A 19814-nucleotide genomic window follows, 5' to 3' on the forward strand; every position below is an offset into this window, starting at 1 on the left:
TGGGGTCTCAGTACAAACTCACTACAAACAACAGGAGTCCGCCCCCTCTGTGTGCAAGACATGTCTACTATTGAGTAATTTTCATCCTCACGGTGCACAGAGGACTTTTCATCAATAAGACATAATAGGAGATCTTATTGGCTCTAAAGGCAGCTCCATGTGAAATTGTCTTCTGTTGGACCTTTCAGGCTGTTTTATTAGGGGTCCATTATGGTGTTAGAGCCTGAGCCCTTCGCAAGATCCCCTGGTGGGCTAGCCTGACTTTGGGTGGGAACTCAGTACAAACTATCTTACATTTCTGATATTATTTTTGCCAGTTTCATACATTTGTCTGTGTGGGGTCAGCCACACCCCCTCCAACAAACCTCGCCTACTTTAAAACAAAAGTGGGAAGGAAAGCGCAAAAAGCCAAAAACTTTCACATTTTTGCAGACATCCCCAGCTCATGACTTTGTAATGCCAGAAACTGATGTGAAGATTTTTATGAATGTCCCCCATAATTTCAGGCTACTCTGTCCTGAGATCTCTGCTAGATGTGCCTATTGTGGCCACCCAGTGGCTGTGTGGTGTATTGCAGCCTGTTGAGGGTTTTCTTAAGAAAGTCGGGAAATTATAATGAATTTGTATCATAAGAAATTGGAGTCTTTAACCAAATTCATGGCAGGTTATGAATAGAGATGAGCGAGCATGCTCGTTTAAGCCTGATGCTCGATCGAGCATTGATATTTTTGAGTAACTGATTACTTGACCGAGCACCATATGGTGGGGAGGGGGGGGGAGGGGTTGGAGAGAGAGAGAGTGTGAGAGAGATCTCTATCTCTCCCCCCCCACATGGAGCATGGTCAAGTAATCAGTTACTCGAAAATATCAATGCTTGATCGAGCCTTAGGCTTAAACGAGCATGCTCGCTCATCTCTAGTAAGCACGCTTGCCTCGGCACAGCATATTTGTGCAGTGAATGAGGTACATTTACACGCGTGTCTGCGCTTAGCACTGTCGGTTCTGCCAGTTCACACGGGCGCAGACACACCCGGTTCGTGGATTAAAGGCTACTTAGTCTAATGGGGGCCAGCTGTGTTCTGCCTTTCAATGAATTGCGTGGCGCACTAAGCGGTTGCGTAGATAATAACTGCGTATTTGCGCACCTCCTATAGACTTCTATGGGCCGTTAGTGCGCAAATACGCAGGGAAACAGAGCAGGTCATATTTTTTCGCACGAGAGAAGAACGTGCGCAAAACCCCCGCAGACGTGATCGGTGCTATTGTCCGCACATCGTGTGTGTATATTTTACGGTAGTATATAGCAGCCCGTATAACCATTACTGCTCTCTTACAGATGACTTGGTGGAGACGGACGTGGAAGATGGCGAAGCTATGTACGAGAACGTAAGCGGTGCAGCACCGCCAAGATGCAGGACCAAACCCCCGGAGCGACCCGCTGCGCCACAGGAGCCGCTCCGGACAGGTAGTGAACGGCATGGCGGGATCTGTCTGTACAGTACAGTATAGGGGCGGTACATGTGTGTTATATACAGTCTCTATAGTATGGGGGCGGTACATGTGTGTTATATACAGTCTGTATAGTATAGGCCCGGTACATGGGTGTTATATACAGTCTGTATAGTATAGGCCCGGTACATGTGTGGTATATACAGTCTGTATAGTATAGGGGTGGTTTATGTGTGTTATATACAGTCTGTATAGTATAGGGCCATACATGGGTGTTATATACAGTCTGTACAGTATAGGGGCGGTACATGTGTGTTATATACAGTCTGTATAGTATAGGGGCAGTACATGTGTGTTATATACAGTCTGTACAGTATAGGGGCGGTACATGTGTGTTATATACAGTCTGTATAGTATAGGGGCGGTACATGTGTGTTATATACAGTCTGTATAGTATAGGGGTGGTACATGTGTGTTATATACAGTCTGTACAGTATAGGGGCGGTACATGTGTGTTATATACAGTCTGTATAGTATAGGGGTGGTTTATGGGTGTTATATACAGTCTGTATAGTATAGGGCCATACATGGGTGTTATATACAGTCTGTATAGTATAGGGGCGGTACATGTGTGTTATATACAGTCTGTATAGTATAGGGGCAGTACATGTGTGGTATATACAGTCTGTATAGTATAGGGCCATACATGGGTGTTATATACAGTCTGTATAGTATAGGGGCGGTACATGTGTGTTATATACAGTCTGTATAGTATAGGGGCAGTACATGTGTGTTATATACAGTCTGTACAGTATAGGGGCGGTACATGTGTGTTATATACAGTCTGTATAGTATAGGGGCGGTACATGTGTGTTATATACAGTCTGTATAGTATAGGGGTGGTACATGTGTGTTATATACAGTCTGTACAGTATAGGGGCGGTACATGTGTGTTATATACAGTCTGTATAGTATAGGGGCGGCACATGGGTGTTATATACAGTCTGTATAGCATAGGGGCGGTACAGGGGTGTTATATACAGTCTGTATAGTATAGTGCCAGTACATTTGTGTTATATACAGTCTGTATAGTGTAGGGGCAGTACATGTATGTTGTATACAGTCTGTATAGTATAGTGCCGGTACATGTGTGTTATATACAATCTGTATAGTGTAGGGGCGGTACATGTGTGTTATATACAGTCTGTATAGTATAGGCCCGGTACTTGGGTGTTATATACAGTCTGTACAGTATAGGGGCAGTACATGTGTGTTATATACAGTCCGTATAATATATTGGTGTACATGTGTTATATACAGTCTGTATAGTATAAGGGTGGTACATGGGTGTTATATACAGTCTGTATAGTATAGGCCTGGTACATAGGTATTATATACAGTCTGTATAGAATAGTGCCGGTACATGTGTGTTATATACAGTCTGTATAGTGTAGGCCCGGTACATGGGTGTTATATACAGTCTGTACAGTATAGGGGCGGTACATGGGTGTTATATACAGGCTGTATCGTATATTGCTGTACATGTGTGTTATATACAGTCTGTATAGTATATTGGTGTACATGTGTGTTATATACAGTCTGTATAGTATAAGGGTGGTACATGGGTGTTATATACAGTCTCTATAGTATATTGGCGGTACATGAGTGTTATATACAGTGTTTATAGTATAGGGGCAGTACATGGGTGTTATATACAGTCTGTATAGTATAGGGGCAGTACATGTGTGTTATATACAGTCTGTATAGCATAGGGGCGGTACATGGGTGTTATATACAGTCTGTATAGTATAGTGCCGGTACATGTGTGTTATATACAGTGTGTATAGTATAGTGCCGGTACATGTGTGTTATATACAGTCTGTATAGTGTAGGGGCGGTACATGTGTGTTATATACAGTCCGTATAATATATTGGTGTACATGTGTTATATACAGTCTGTATAGTATAAGGGCGGTACATGGGTGTTATATACAGTCTGTATAGTATAGGCCTGGTACATAGGTATTATATACAGTCTGTATAGCATAGGGGCGGTACATGGGTGTTATATACAGTCTGTATAGTATAGGGGCAGTACATGTTTGTTATATACAGTCTGTATAGTATAGGGGCGGTACATGGGTGTTATATACAGTCTGTATAGTATAGGGGCGGTGCATGTGTGTTATATACAGTCTGTGTAGTATAGGGGTGGAACATGGGTGTTATATACAGTCTGTATAGTATAGCGGCGGTACATGTGTGTTATATACAGTCTGTATAGTATGGGGGCGGTACATGGGTGTTATATACAGTCTGTATAGTATAGGGGTGGTACATGGGTGTTATATACAGTCTGTATAGTTTAGGGGTGGTACATGGGTGTTATATATAGAGTCTGTATAGTATAGGGGCGGAAAATGGGTGTTATCTACAGTCTGTATAGTATAGGGGTGGTACATGGGTGTTATATACAGTCTGTATAGTATAGGGGCAGAACATGGGTGTTATCTACAGTCTGTATAGTATAGGGGCGGTACATGGGTGTTATATACAGTCTGTATAGTATAGGGGCAGAACATGGGTGTTATATACAGTCTGTATAGTATATTGGCGGTATATGGGTGTTATATACAGTCTGTATAGTTTAGGGGCGGTACATGGGTGTTATATACAGTCTGTATAGTATAGGGGCGGTACATGGATGTTATATACAGTCTGTGTAGTATATGGGGCTACATGGGTGTTATATACAGTCTGTATAGTATAGGGGCAGTACATGGGTGTTATATACAGTCTGTATAGTATAGGGGCGGAACATGGGTGTTATATACAGTCTGTATAGTATATTGGCGGTATATGGGTGTTATATACAGTCTGTATAGTTTAGGGGCGGTACATGGGTGTTATATACAGTCTGTATAGTATAGGGGTGGTACATGGGTGTTATATACAGTCTGTATAGTATAGGGGCAGAACATGGGTGTTATCTACAGTCTGTATAGTATAGGGGCGGTACATGGGTGTTATATACAGTCTGTATAGTATAGGGGCGGAACATGGGTGTTATATACAGTCTGTATAGTATATTGGCGGTATATGGGTGTTATATACAGTCTGTATAGTTTAGGGGCGGTACATGGGTGTTATATACAGTCTGTATAGTATAGGGGCGGTACATGGATGTTATATACAGTCTGTGTAGTATATGGGGCTACATGGGTGTTATATACAGTCTGTATAGTATAGGGGCAGTACATGGGTGTTATATACAGTCTGTATAGTATAGGGGCGGAACATGGGTGTTATATACAGTCTGTATAGTATATTGGCGGTATATGGGTGTTATATACAGTCTGTATAGTTTAGGGGCGATACATGGGTGTTATATACAGTCTGTATAGTATAGGGGCGGTACATGGATGTTATATACAGTCTGTGTAGTATATGGGGCTACATGGGTGTTATATACTGTCTGTATAGTATAGGGGCAGTACATGGGTGTTATATACAGTCTGTGTAGTATAGGGGCGGCACATAGGTGTTATATATAGTCTGTATAGTATAGGGTGTTACATGGATGTTATATACAGTCTGTGTAGTATAGGGTGGTACATGGGTGTTATATACAGGCTGTGTAGTATAGGGGCAGTACATGGGTGTTATATATAGTCTGTATAGTATAGTGGTGCTACATGTGTATTATATACAGTCTGTAGACTGTTTCCCCGAAAATAAGACAGTGGCTTATATTAATTTTTGTTCAAATAGGTTTAACTTTTTTACATGTATAGCTGCCTGGACACTAAATTGACTTTTTTAAATTAACTGTTAGTGGGGCTTAATTTTGGAGTAGTATTCACAGAGAGGGCAGCACAAGTCGACTGAAAATTTGAAAAAGCCCTATTCACAGACGTGACTTGGTTAAAAGTAATAAATTTTATTAAGTTTTATCTAAAAAAACACGATTGGGCACAACAAAGGACACAACACAAAATCTAAGTTGTAATGGAAAGGTGTTAACCCACCAAATAGTGGATAGAAAAATGATTGGTGGGTTTCAAAATTACAACTTGGTATTACTTCTGATACTCCGTATTTCTTAATGTCGCACGTCACTTAGGAATACAGTCTGCATGGGGGCTGTTCATGGATTTCCCAAAAACCGGAACCCCAATTAGATATCTGTAGTTTTATTAATATAATGACAGAATTCGACCAGAGATACTCAGGTTGCGGAAAGGTGATGTTCAACCTGAGGAAGTGAATATCTCTGTCAAAAATACTGCCTGGTGGGCTGAAAAGTTTTTAACAGCTCAAAAGGACAGTATGTCAAGGAAATTGATTTTAGTCAATTTTTATTCCTTATGGCCAGTACTCCTACTCATGGCGACAATGTTTGAGCAGAAACTTTCAGATTGCAAGAAAGTGATATTCAACCTAAGAAGATAGTTATCTCTGTCAGAGCTTGTTGCCTAGTGAGCTAAGACTTGTGAACGGCTCAAAAGGACAGGGTGTCAGAGATTTTAATTTTGTCAATGTTTTTTACTCATTATAAACAGTACTCCCACTCTACGCGTTTCACCACTGAGTGTACGTGGATCCTCAGGAGACTTAGTACTTAGAGAGTAATAATAACAACAATAATGTTTACAGAGTTATGATGTGTTATATACATTCTGTACAGTATAGGGGCAGTACATGTGTTTTATATACAGTGTGTATAGTATAGGGGCTGTACATGTGTGTTATATACAGTGTATAGTATAGGGGTGCTACATGTCTATTATACAGTGTGTATAGTATAGGGGTGCTACATGTGTATTATATACAGTGTGTATAGTATAGGGGTGCTACGTGTGTATTATATACAGTGTGTATAGTATAGGGGTGCTACATGTGTATTATATACAGTGTGTATAGTATAGGGGTGCTACGTGTGTATTATATACAGTGTGTATAGTATAGGGGTGCTACATGTGTATTATATACAGTGTGTATAGTATAGGGGTGCTACGTGTGTATTATATACAGTGTGTATAGTATAGGGGTGCTAAATGTCTGTTATATACAGTGTGTACAGTATAGTGGGTGTACATGTGTATTATATACAGTGTGTATAGTATAGTGGTTGTACATTTGTGTTATGTACAGTGTGTATAGTATATGCATGGTACATGTGTATTATATACAGTATGTATAGTATAGGGGCGCTACATGGGTGTTATGTACAGTATGTATAGTATAGGGGCGCTACACATCTGTTATATACAGTGTGTACAGTATAGTGGGTGTACATGTGTATTATATACAGTGTGTATAGTATAGGGGTGCTACATGTGTTATGTACAGTGTGTATAGTATAGTGGCTGTACACGTGTTATGTACAGTGTGTATAGTATATGCATGGTGCATGTGTTATATACAGTATGTATAGTATAGTGGCTGTACATGTGTGTTATGTACAGTGTGTATAGTATATGCATGGTACATGTGTGTTATGTACAGTGTGTATAGTATAGTGGCTGCAGATGTCTGTTATATACAGTGTGTATAGTATAGTGGCTGTACATGTGTGTTATGTACAGTGTGTATAGTATAGTGGCGCTATATGTGTATTATATACAGTGTGTATAGTATAGTGGCTGTACATGTGTCTTATGTACAGTGTGTATAGTATAGTGGTGCTATATGTGTATTATATACAGTGTGTATAGGATAGGGGCTGTACACGTGTTATGTACAGTGTGTATAGTATAGGGGTGCTACATGTGTATTATATACAGTGTGTATAGTATAGGGGTGCTACGTGTGTGTGTGTGTTATATACAGGGTGTATAGTATAGTGGCTGTACATGTGTGTTATGTATAGTGTGTATAGTATAGGGGTGCTACATGTGTATTATATACAGTGTGTATAGTATAGGGGTGCTACGTGTGTGTGTGTGTTATATACAGTGTGTATAGTATAGTGGCTGTACATGTGTGTTATGTATAGTGTGTATAGTATAGGGGTGCTACATGTGTATTATATACAGTGTGTATAGTATAGGGGTGCTACGTGTGTGTGTGTTATATACAGGGTGTATAGTATAGTGGCTGTACATGTGTGTTATGTATAGTGTGTATAGTATAGGGGTGCTACATGTGTATTATATACAGTATGTATAGTATAGTGGCTGTACATGTGTGTTATATACAGTGTGTATAGTATAGTGGCTGTACATGTGTTATGTACAGTGTGTATAGTATAGTGGCTGTACACGTGTTATGTACAGTGTGTATAGTATATGCATGGTACTGGCGTCACGTGACAACACTGTTAGTACTAATTACCATCGTTTACATCTGCCTGTTCTTTTTGCACTGCATGCCACCGAGCTGGGCCACGTTCTGCCATTGCCAGGGAGAGATCAGAGCCACCTGTGACAACCATCTTGAGAACCCCTTTGTCTCCTCCGCATTACCAGGCCTCCCACTGGACGCCCCAAAAGCCTTGGCGTCATGAACAGGATGATGCCTCTGTGCCGCATAGGTTGGAAGGGCCAGTAAAGGACTTTCTTTGCCCTCACTCTTTGATTACGCTAGCACTTCACTTGGGACACAAAGTATGTTCAGAAAATGCGCTACAAGATGAGGTAGGAATGTGTAGTGTTGCCTGGAAAGGGGACTTACTGGACATTCCTGTTATGACCGAGGATGCCGGTACAAAAATGGAGGTTTAAGATGGCGCCCAGCCAACCCTTCTTACCTGCCACAAAAAGCCCGTGAGTTGTGAGAGAAAAGTAGAGGGGAGGGAAACCCCCACTGTGGAGCTGCCAGAGGGAGGTGCCAGGAGCCGCCCTGAGGCGGAGTCAGCAGTGCGCTCAGAGGACTCCGAACAGTGCATTGGACTTAGAGGAAACTCAAATGGTTGGCAGTGACGACTCGGAAGAGATGGCAGAGAAAAGACTTATGCAAGGTGTGCTATCCGGCTTTGCACCTGCAAACACCGATGGTACTTTAGGGAAGAGAAGGAGATACAGGACCTTTTGCCCTTCATCGTAGACAGGCAGGGAAAACCGTCCATCAGACAGAATCAGCGTCCCCTTTCATCAAAACAGCCTCATTCCTCAAATAGTGCCAAGGGCTCCATATCTGTGTAAATTAATCATGAGCACTCATAGACCAACTAGATAGTTCTTCGCTCTTAGACCAACTAGATAGTTCTTCACTCTTAGACCAACTAGATAGTTCTTCACTCTTAGACCAACTAGATAGTTCTTCGCTCTTAGACCAACTAGATAGTTCTTCGCTCTTAGACCAACTAGATAGTTCTTCGCTCTTAGACCAACTAGATAGTTCTTCGCTCTTAGACCAACTAGATAGTTCTTCACTCTTAGACCAACTAGATAGTTCTTCCATGTTGAAGATAAGGTCACCCTTCTCTCTCCATTGTGTCAATGACGGGGGAGTTTTTTGGAGTCAATGAAGAGGTAGCCACATGTAAAAGGAAGGCAATTAGTTTGTGCTTTACCGGATGACAGGTAGCGGAGGGTTTCCATAGGAAGAACATCTCAGGTGTAACCATTAGGCTTGGGAAATTGTCCTCAATACTCCCTCTGCCCCCTTCCAAAAAGGTGACAGTATCGGGCTTTCCCACCAAATATGCAGATATGAGCTTGCTTATGTATTACACCTCCAGCATTTGCCATGAGAAGCCGATTTGTATGCATAGAGCCCCTGCGGAGTCCTGTACCATCTCTATAGTAATTTATAGTAGCTCTCCTGCGATAAAATGCAGCGCGGGGGGGGGGGGGGGGGGACGACAAAGGCCATTTTCAAAATTAGGTTTGTGTCCCTCATAGAAAAAGAGATACTGAACTCCTTCTCCCAGGAGGTGAGAAAGGAAGGCTTAGAAAGCAGTGGAGGGGACTGGAAATGTGTCTGTAAATTCACAATTTTCCTAGAGTTAATATTGTTCTCCCTCAAAGCCCTTTCGATGTGCGTCTGAGGTCTGGTAGTTCTGTACTGCTTGAGAAAGTCCCCAAACACTCTAGTCACATGAGCCTTCTGCAGGAAGGAGAGGGTAAGGAGAGGGTCTGGTCAAGCACAAGGGTTTGTAGGAGGTTTATGAGAAAGTACCTGCAGGTCACCTATATTAATACCCACTCATTTCTTCCAAATGCTAGTGGTGCACAAGGTATAGACAGTGTCTAGAAGCTTATAAATACCCTGCATTGGGGTGATTGGTGAAGGCCTAGGAGCCAGCACCTCTTTTAGTCCGTCCAAGGTCTCGCAGGGGCCCCTGATCAAGGAATTGAAGCCCTTAGATCTGTATTTGCTCTTTGAAGGGAACCAAAAGTCGGCTATCAGGGTATCTCCGTATGAGCCCGCTTCTATTTCCAGACAAGTGTTGTGGTTACCTTTTCAGTTGTATTTCTGGTTCCATTTGTATTGTTAGCTGTGTCAGGTCATCACTTCACGGGCTCCTATAGGGATAATCAGGGCCCAGGAAGAAGACTGTGGGGCCGCCTTTATCGAGGCAATGACTCCGCTCCTAGGCAGGGACCCTTTACCCTGCCTGCTAGGCTAGGGCTAGGCCTCCTTCTCCTTGGAGTGGTGCTACTGATTAGCATAGCGTGGTGTGCCTCTATTTTCATCTGGTTTACGTACTTCTGCTGTGGTGAGCACTGTTATTCAGTACATAGTATTAGCAACTGCAGTGTTGTGAACGTCACCCTGCGTCCATGTGGAGTGTGGTGCTTGCGTGCCGCATGGACGTGACAACCTGATACCTGACCAGTAGGGCCAGGTCCATCCAATAACCAATCTGGATGGCCCTGTAGTAATCGTAGATATTAGGGTGGTCGATGCCCATCTCTAAGCCCGTCCTAACCATTAGGCTATAGGCCAGTCTGGGTGTCCTCTCTCTCTCCAGACAAACCCTGAGAAAGGAAACAAAGAGATTGAAAAAACCTCACATGATGATGAATGGGGAGCGTCCGACTCTTATAAAGAACTATCGGAAGCGCGTGCGATTTCAATATATCTATCCTGCCAAAGCAGGATATGAAAGGCAGATGATACTGCCGCAGAAGGCTCTTTACCTGAGCTGAAAGGGGCTGGAAGTTAGGTAGGAATAGGTCTTCTGCTTTCTTGGTAAGCCTGACTCCCAGGTAGTTCAGCGACGTCTCTGACCAAGAGAAAGGAGAACTGGCCTTCAGAGCTCCGCAGCGGGCTGCAGGAATGGATACATTTAGGACCATGGATTTTGAAAACTTAACTTTGATTTGGATATGAACCCCTCCCACTGGTGTCACTATGGAATCAGAAACGGAAGAGCCCACGCGCCCGTGGGGACGTAGCGGTGTGGAGGACTAAAGAAGGACACTTGGACATTTTATTTTTATGTTGTTGGACTTCTATGAATATTCTTGAATGAAAGTGTATGAGAGAGTTATAGTAACGTTATAAGTAAATGTACAGGAGTGGAGTTAGGGGAGCCTTATAGTGCAGACCGGGGGTATTGTTCCAATGGGATTTAGTCTAATGTGAATAAATGTCTAGAGAGGAAGGTGTGCTGAGGCCCATTTAAACACAATGATTATCGCTCAAAATTTGCTCATCAGCCGTCTTTTGAGCGATAATCGCTGTGTGTAACTGCACTGACATTGTGCAGTTTTCGTTCTCCCATCGCTCATCGTTGTCTGTCAGTGTGCTGCTGTTGAGCCTTATCAGGAATTCACAGCGGGATACAGCAGATACTATTGTAATGTCTGGGCTCTTGCGGTGTGACGTTGGTGGTAGTCAGGGAGACCATGCAATGCTCTACTAGGAGCAGGCACAGGAATTCACTTTGACAACTCTGTAGGTAACAAGTCTCCTATATGGAGAGTGTAAATTGGATGCTGGGTTGCAGTGACGCTGCCCCCTAGCTCTGCCTACCACTACTTTCTGTATATGTAACTGGTATGAGAGATACGATGAACCAATAAGTATTAGCTTATAATAAGACTGCCGACATAGTATTTAAGGCTCTGTTATGATGTCACAAGTCAGTCTAGATTTGAGAACCTTTATGTCTCCTAGACTCATTTGTGTCGACACTGAATAAATGTTTGTTCATTTCCTATGTCCCTGGGTATCGTATTGGATGTCGGCTCCTATTTTATCACCAGCAAGAGAAACCAAGTAATCTTGTAGATTTGACACCTTATAATGACTAACAAAAATACATGATGTAACGAGCTTGCGAACTTCTCGGGTTGTTCTTCACCAAAATGGAATAGATCTGAAGAGGCATGAATATTTATACATACTTATGACAGGGCAAATACATGGAATAAACTGAATATAAGGAATTATTGCATAAGGAATAAATGGTCTTTAGTGTACAGGAGGCTTCTGTGGCCGTGGAGACGTCAGCGCTGGCGTTTGTGTATGCCCACCTGACCGGATTACGGCACTAGATGCTGTGCTGACTCACCCAGTGACCACATCTCAGGCTCGGGGGCTCTCGCTCATGGCTGCTGGCTCGCTCATGGCTCTGGCAGGAAGAAGAACCTTCCAAGACTTCTTCCTCACAATAGCTCACCCGTAGCAGACCTTCTCTACGCTCCACTTCCCAGCTTCTCCCCACCACATCCCGCACTGCACGTACCTTTGCTCTGCCTAATTTCCCACAGTCACTGCACACTTCCCGTCTTCCTGTATGGGGCCCTTTCTTCTCTCCCTCTACTGTTCAATCACTGGCTCCCTCTCTGTCACACCACTGTCTATCAGCCAATCCCAAAAACCTTCACACGGCAGACTGGCCAATGAGAAATGGGGCTGCCAGCAACCAATAGTAAGGGTTTATTGGACCCTGTTGCTATTCAGATTTCCCTTCACTTTATGGGCATTACATTTAACCCATTGTGGAATGCAGGTGACTGCTTGAACCACCTCACCACAGGGACAGCTTAATGTTGCACCCTTTTGGGTCACTACACCAAGACAGATCTATATGGTACCAGGCAGACTCCACTGACCATAATAGGCTCCATCCACTTCCAGTCAGCCCCCCAGCATATTCAGGGTGATGTAGAGATGTGGAAGGTGATGGAGATGTGGAGGGTGATGGAGATGTGGAGGGTGATGGAGATGTGGAGGGTGATGGAGATGTGGAGGGTGATGGTGATGTAGGCTCTCCTGGACTCTGGCATATTATAGGGTATTATCCGTACATACTATAAGGTTACCTATAAACATCCGTACATCGTTGAGTATCATTGACTGTTCTTTGTCTCCTTAGGACTTTGGGCCCGGACTTCCCTCCTGTCGCTGCTCCCCTTACTGCTTTCTCTCATGTTAGTGGCCTCCACTATTGGACTGGCGGTGAAGTGTAAGTGATGCCGGGAAATATACATTGTGGGTAATCTTCAGGGTTGAGCACATCATGAGGTAGGAATAGTACATAGGACTCTGGTGTACTGGTTCTTTGGGGATCAGGTCACACTTGCATCATAAGGAGATTTTTTCTGATCTAACCCAGGAAAGGATGAGAAACAGATCTGTCTCATTCTCCTCCCTCCGGGCTCCATGCTGGGTCACCGCTAAAAAAGTTCTTCCTCCGTCTTCCACATGGTGCTCTTTGCTGAAGTGCTCTCTCTTCCTTCTTCCTCTCTTCTAACTCGCCTCCGACTTCCTCTCCTAACTTCACCTATTTCCCACTACGCTCACTCCCACTTAACCCTTTTGATCCCTGCCCCCCAGTCCCTTGCAGCTACATTATGCATTTTGCTGCATGCAATATTTTTTTAATTGTTTAGAATTTTTAATAATATTAATGCGGAGAAGGAGGCTTTGTAAATATTTATAAACATGTCAGTAATTTTTCTTTCCTTTTTTGTTTTAGTTCCAGTAGAGACTTTACCAAGTGATCACCTCATCACTCCTACAATACACTGCAATCCCCTGTACTACAGTATATTATGCTACCACAATACAACTTGCCTCTGTCATTAGGAGTACTAAACATGGCAGACCTGGATGCCTGGAATTGGCATGATATCCTCTTGGCACCCCCATGATTGTGTTGTAGGGGGTGATGGGATGACATGAGGAGCCCCCAGCCTCTATTTTGGAACTCAGCTGGCACCTGCCTGTAGTAATAAACCCCCGCAACCTTTGAACTTTTAGATTTACCAGTCTGAGAATAGAGGAAATGAGAACAACCTATTACTCAGTGTGAGAATGACCTGTGCGCCCCTCGGGTCACTTTCATGCCCAGTGCAGCGGCTCAGCGCCCATTCAGTCTGGTTTACTATTAGTAATACCCTCCAGTCTTATTACTGATATTTACTGACAGGTGAACCAGAACTTATTAGATTCCAATGTATAAGCGAGGGGGGCATAGATGATGTCATCATGTCATTTACATGTTCTATTCTTATGGGAGGGTCATAGATGATGTCATCATGCCATTCAGATGTCCTATTCCTGTGGGTAGGTGGGAGGGTCATAGATGATGTCATCATGTCATTTACATGTTCTATTCTTGTGGGAGGATCATAGATGATGTCATCATGCCATTTGCATGTCCTATTCCTGTGGGTAGGTGGGAGGGTCATTGATGATGTCATCGTGTCATTTACATATCAGCGATTCCTTCATTTCCAGATATGGATGTGTCCCATCAGTTCCACCATCTTTCTTTAAGTCACACAGAGGTCATACAGAGACTTCAGAGGAAGGAGAAGGATTTAGCAGCCGCAGAGAACATTCTGGAAAGTAATCGGGAGGAGACAAAGGAGTTGGTTTGGCATCTTAATACATCATTACTGGCATGTCAGCGGACCTCCAAGGAGTCTACTGATGAGAAGGTGCAGTTGGTCAGTGACAAGGAAGTCCTTAATAAGGCTTTACTGCAGTGTCAGCGGACCGCCAGGGAAACTACTGATGAGATGGAGAGACGTCTGCAAAACGTAACGGCACAGATGGAAAAACTGCAGAAAGGTACAAGATAAATAACCGGCCGTCATAGTGGATGAAACGGCTCATGACTCAAAGCATTGTGGATGGAAGCTGGTACCGGCATCGGGCGGGGATCAGAGCTACAAGAAAAAGGAGAAGAGAGGGAAAGGCAGAGAAGAAGGAAGAGGGAAGCCAGAGTAGAGGAGGATAAGACAGGGAGGTGGGGGCAAGGGTGTTGGGGAGAATGAGCAGACTAATGAGTGCAGCTCTGGAGTATAAGGCTGCCTGTCCACGGAAGGGACAGAATATCTCTAGCGATATTCCACTGCAGGAGAGGAGGGGGGAGCACTACAAGGTCCCACAATGAGTCTATGTAAATGATAGGCTCACAGCTGAGAATTGTGCCATGCCACGATTTTAATCATGCGAACGGAGAATCGCTATGATTCTCCGCTCGTGGACGTCGGGCTGCACTTTCCATAGTTATCCTATAGAGAGTGTGTCATGCATGTTATCGCCGCGGATCTCGCTATCACATCTTGCCCGTGGACAGGCATCCTAATATAGGATGTAACTCAGGAGCAGTACAGGATAAGTAATGTATGTACTCAGTGACTCCACCAGCAGAATAGTGAGTGCAGCTCTGGAGTATAATACAGGATGTAACTCAGGAGCAGTACAGGATAAGTAATGTATGTACACAGTGACTCCACCAGCAGAATAGTGAGTGCAGCTCTGGAGTATAATACACGATGTAACTCAGGAGCAGTACATGATAAGTAATGTATATACACTGTGACTCCACCAGCAGAAAAGGGAGTGCATCTCTGGAGAAGGGTGCGTGCTGGTGAGCTCTGCTGAGATCCAGAGGGTGTGGTCGTGTCAGGGACAGAATCAGAGTTTGGCCCAGCAAGGTGTGCTGTTTCTGGGGCTTCCAGGAGCAATGGAGCCCCTGACCTCCTCTCTCCGGCTTCAGTCGGGGGGAGGGAGGGCTGAATCCCAGGAGGGGAGGAAAGCTAGTCGGGGCAGCAGCAATGTCACCCCGACTCCCCGGGTGGATACGGAGTCCAGGAGGACAAGAAGCCAGGCTAAAGAAAAGCAGGTCAGTGCCAAAAGGGAGCCTGTAAGTTGGGGCGAACGCCAAAAGGGAGAGTCTGTGGAGGAGCTGGCATCCCGCATCGCCACCCACATGCGGGACTATGAAGTGGCCGGGAGGGAGCTTGTAAAGCAGCGTAGAGAGCTCCAGGCTGCCCGCTGTGACATGGAGCGAGCCTCCCGTGGCAGGAAAGTGGCAATAAGCCAGAAAATTAAAGCTTGTGAAGAAGCTATAGAAATATATGAGGAGGAAAGGGAGAGGATCCTGAGGACCAGCGGTCCCTTTCGTGAAAAGTTGCTTAATGACAGGCGGTTCTCCCAGATGGCAGCCAGGAGCCCTGGCAGCAGAAAAACTGGGGGACAATAGCAGCACAGAAGCTCGGAGGAATCTGAAGCTTGGGGGGGGGGGGGGGGGGGGCAGGCGGCATGCTCTGCTGAGCAGCAGTCCTCGCTGCAACCGGGCACCAGCATCCCGGCGGAACAGGTTTGCCTGCCCTCATCATCAGATGGCAGTGATCCAGATGGCAGTGACTATGAGAGCAGCAGAGAGGGGGCGCTGTTGATGCAGCAGATCATGCTGCAGGAGTCCCCTGCAAGAATGCAGGCTATGCACTTTGGTGATGAATTGCCACCAGAAATGGCAGCAGGAGGAAAAAAAACCAAGAAAAAGAAGAATCAAGCTTACATCCAGGAGAGGTTCGTTTACGTAACCAAGCACCCTGGCCTGGCTGCAAAGTCAGGCCAGGGAGCTAGCCCTGGGCTCCTAGACCCGGCCTCTGTTGTGAGTCCGATGCAGGGGACCAGGGAAGAGAGGGTTAATGCGACCCAAAACTCCAAGCCCACTTGTGCCAGTAGTGGGACTGAAGGAGTTAAGGAGGCAGAAAAGGTCGGTGAAAAGGTTAAAATGAAGGGTCGTGGCCAGACCGGAGGCACTGTCGCTGTTGGTTGCAACCCAGTGGGAGGGGGAGGCGATTCGGCGCCAGGTACCATCAAAAAAGATGGCGGCTTGGCTGTCCCCCCTGTGTCCCTGAAGTGCCTGTCGGGCGCTGAGGGGAAGCAGTGGGTGGTGGTCTGGTCGCCCAATCCTCCCACCCATCCCGGATGTCCCGCTGCAGATCCCAGAGTCGCTGGTGTGGGCGGAGCTTCAGCAACAAAAACTCCTATGGAATTATGCACGGCGGATACGGTTTTGCAGCCTCAGTCGGCTGCTGAGGTTGGGGACTTTCCCTCTGGGGAAAAATTAAAGAAGCAAAAGGCAGGTCCTGGTCAGGAGAAGGGTGTAAAAGCTGGAAAGAGTGTGAATGTGACTACCCCTGTTACCCCCGCTGCTACTGCGGCTGTCTCTATACCTCCAAATGTCCCCAAACCCCCAGGTTCATTGCCTGCCGAACAAGCAGGTACTGTTTCAGTAGATGGTCGGGGGGTGGGACAGGATCCAGTTGGCCCTCCAGCAGCAACATCTGGCAGAAGTTATGCCAGTGTCGCCGCTGGGGGGAGAGGAGAGGCGTCCTCCTTGTCTTTGGGCTCCGGGGACGGTGTCTTACAGCGGCGTCTCCTGGAGGCTTTGAGGAGAGGGGAGAGCTCAATGACTGTAAGAGGTAGAGTTGTGGACTTGTCTCTTTGGGTAGAGAGACATGGACTTGGAGCCTTCCGAGAGCAAAGGGGGGAGACCATATGGTCCCTGCCGACAACCGGGCAGGACATTGGCCGTAGGAACGTGGCTCGTCTTCAGTGGAGAGGCAGTGATGCATGCCCATCGAGGGACAAAGTGGTTGAGCTTCTGCTGAAGATGATGGGTTTTAGGGCGCAGGACATCTATGCCCTTATTCACCCCTACGGCTCGTCTGAGTTCGACATCAGCTTTGCTCGCCCGGAGGGCCTTGAGCTTTTCTGGGGGAACTATGAGCTGATGAAGGACGAGCCCAGCTGGAGTGGTTTTTCTGCGCAAGTGGTAACCCGCCAAACTGGAGTGAAGAGTGTGACCGTTTTGACCCGTAATGAGTCACTCTCTTGTTATGACATCATGACTTGGCTCAGTCGGTACGGTGAGGTAGTGGATATGCCGCAAAAAAACAGAGATGAACACGGCATCTGGTCCGTAGCCTGAACATTCATGGTAAAACTAAAGCGTTCGGGGAACTCGGTGGCCCACATACCATCTGCGGCTTTCCTCGGTAGGGATCGCATTCTGGCCTTCTACCAGGGGCAACCGAAGCTCTGTCACAAGTGCGGCGACCCCACACATTTGAGTGCCGCCTGTAATGTCATGAAGTGCGCTCTGTGTGGCGAGGTAGGTCATCTTGCGGCATCTTGTGCGGTGATTAGGTGTCACCTGTGTGGTGACCTCGGTCACCCATTCAGCCGCTGTCCACGCTCTTTCGCCAATGCGGTCATGGCCCCAATGGAGGAGAGCCATGAGGTTGCCTCTGCAGGGGAAGGGACCAGCGGAGGAGTCCAGGAGCCTGTGAAGAACAAACATGTTGGGGCTGCTGCACTAAGGTGCCAAAAGAAGCGCAGAAAGAGCAGAGAACTGGTGGAGACCCAGGTGGCAGGTGGGTCAATGCTGGCACCTGTTCTGGATGCAACTCGTGTGGCTGAGGCTCCAGGGGAGGGCGAGTTGGATAAGGAGGTCAGAAGGATCCAGAGGGAGGGGCTGCCACATCTTCAGATTCCTCCCGCTATGAAAGTGTGGATAAGGAAGGCAAGGAGTGGCGACAGAAAAACCGAAAGCAGGGCACTGGGGAAAAAAAGAAAAAAATGCGGGAAAGAAGAACTTCCCCTATAGTGGCCCAGGTGCAGGAAGGTAAACCAAACTCGCCTCTTGTTGAGCTCTCCAACAGGTTCCAAGCTCTCTCTTCTTCTTCTTCAGAGGAGGAGGTGGAGGGTGAGGATCCTGGGGCAAGTGTGCGGCCTACAGGGGGCGCCGAGTCTTCCTCTTGTGAGCGTACAGTAGTCTCCAAGGGGAGGGCTGGCCCGGGGCCCGGTGACAAGGACGACGAGGTTGAGGAGCCCCTTGCCATGGACCTTTCGGTGTCAAAAAAATGTGGCAAGGGGTCTTCCTCAGACCCTGAAGTGAAAAGGGGTGGGAAGAAGAAAGCCATTTAACTCAATCATCAAAGATGGCGGCAACCGCTCCTTTGACTCTGGCATCAATTAACGTTGCCAGCATTAAGTCAGATATGGCGAGATTTGCGGCCTTTGATTTTCTCGGCCATGTTGAAGCCGACATTTTGTTTTTGCAAGAGACCAGGCTGCCAAATTTAGCAGCTATACATAAAGCAAAGAGGGAGTGGAGGTCCGGGCCATCCTACTGGTCTCTTGCGGCCGAGCTATATAGCGGAGTGGCGGTTCTTTTTACCGCAGCGGTTGAATGCCGACGGGTTATTGAGTTAGAAATAGGGAGGTGCCTGATCCTGGATGTTCTCATGAAGGGATAAGAGCTTCGGCTAATCAACATCTACGGTCCCCAAACCAAGCGGGACCGCAAAGATCTCTTTATGAGGATCAAGCCGTACCTTTTTACCAGTCGGCAGGTGATCTTTGGGGGTGACTTTAACGCAGTCACGAGGACCCGTGACAGGGGAGGCTCCCTAGGCAAGCTGACTTATGATAGCGTCGCGCTTAATAGCATAGCTAGCGAAGCTCGCCTGGTGGATGTCCACATCCGGCACACCCCAGGCCACACGGGTTTCGCCTATTATAGAGGCGAGTGCAGGTCTAGAATAGATAGGTTTTATTTGAAGGAGGAAGCCATCTCTTCACCAGTTTCTGTTGTTGAGGTGGAATTCTCCGACCACTGTCTGATTTTGTTTTCCCTGAATGTTGCAGAGACCCCCCGGATGGGTAGAGGCTTATGGAGGCTGAATTCATCACTCCTGGAGGAAGCGGAGATAAGACAGTCCTTTGAGGAGTTTCTGCAGAGCCAGGTACCATTACTTGATCTTTGTAGCAGTAAGTCAGAGTGGTGGGAGATGCTCAAGATCAGGGCGGCGAAGTTCTTCCGCCAGCTCTCTAGCCTCAGGAGCCTGAGTAAGTACCGTCTTTATCAGGGCCTGAGGAGGAAACTCGAACATCTCGTCTCGACTGGAGGTAGCCGCGAGGAGATCTCCAGAGTGAAGTCTTTGCTCAAAGGGTGCCAGTATAATAGGCACGCATCTTTGGTTTTTGAGAGGGACTTCGGGAAGTACCACTCACCTGACCCTTACAGAAACTGCAAGATGTCAGTGAATCGTAAAGTTGTCACTGGACTGATCGATGGTACGGGATCTCTGAACAGGTCCAGATCAGGGATTCTGGAAGTCATCAGATCCTTCTACTCGCACCTTTTGAGAAAG

The 19814-nt window shown here is 46.1% G+C and overlaps 1 protein-coding gene across 1 annotated transcript in view; it reads left to right on the top strand.

Moving 5' to 3' along the window:
* Nucleotides 1-19814, top strand: part of LOC136627221 (B-cell differentiation antigen CD72-like) — an 87742-nt gene that overhangs the window by 36550 nt on the left and 31378 nt on the right. The window contains exons 2-4 of the mRNA XM_066602151.1: nucleotides 1337-1465; nucleotides 12725-12814; nucleotides 14092-14427. Of these exons, the coding sequence (XP_066458248.1) occupies nucleotides 1337-1465; nucleotides 12725-12814; nucleotides 14092-14427 (555 nt within the window). The remainder of the gene's footprint in view (nucleotides 1-1336; nucleotides 1466-12724; nucleotides 12815-14091; nucleotides 14428-19814) is intronic.

Source organism: Eleutherodactylus coqui, chromosome 5, assembly GCF_035609145.1.
Source record: "Eleutherodactylus coqui strain aEleCoq1 chromosome 5, aEleCoq1.hap1, whole genome shotgun sequence".
NCBI classification, from domain to species: domain Eukaryota; kingdom Metazoa; phylum Chordata; class Amphibia; order Anura; family Eleutherodactylidae; genus Eleutherodactylus; species Eleutherodactylus coqui.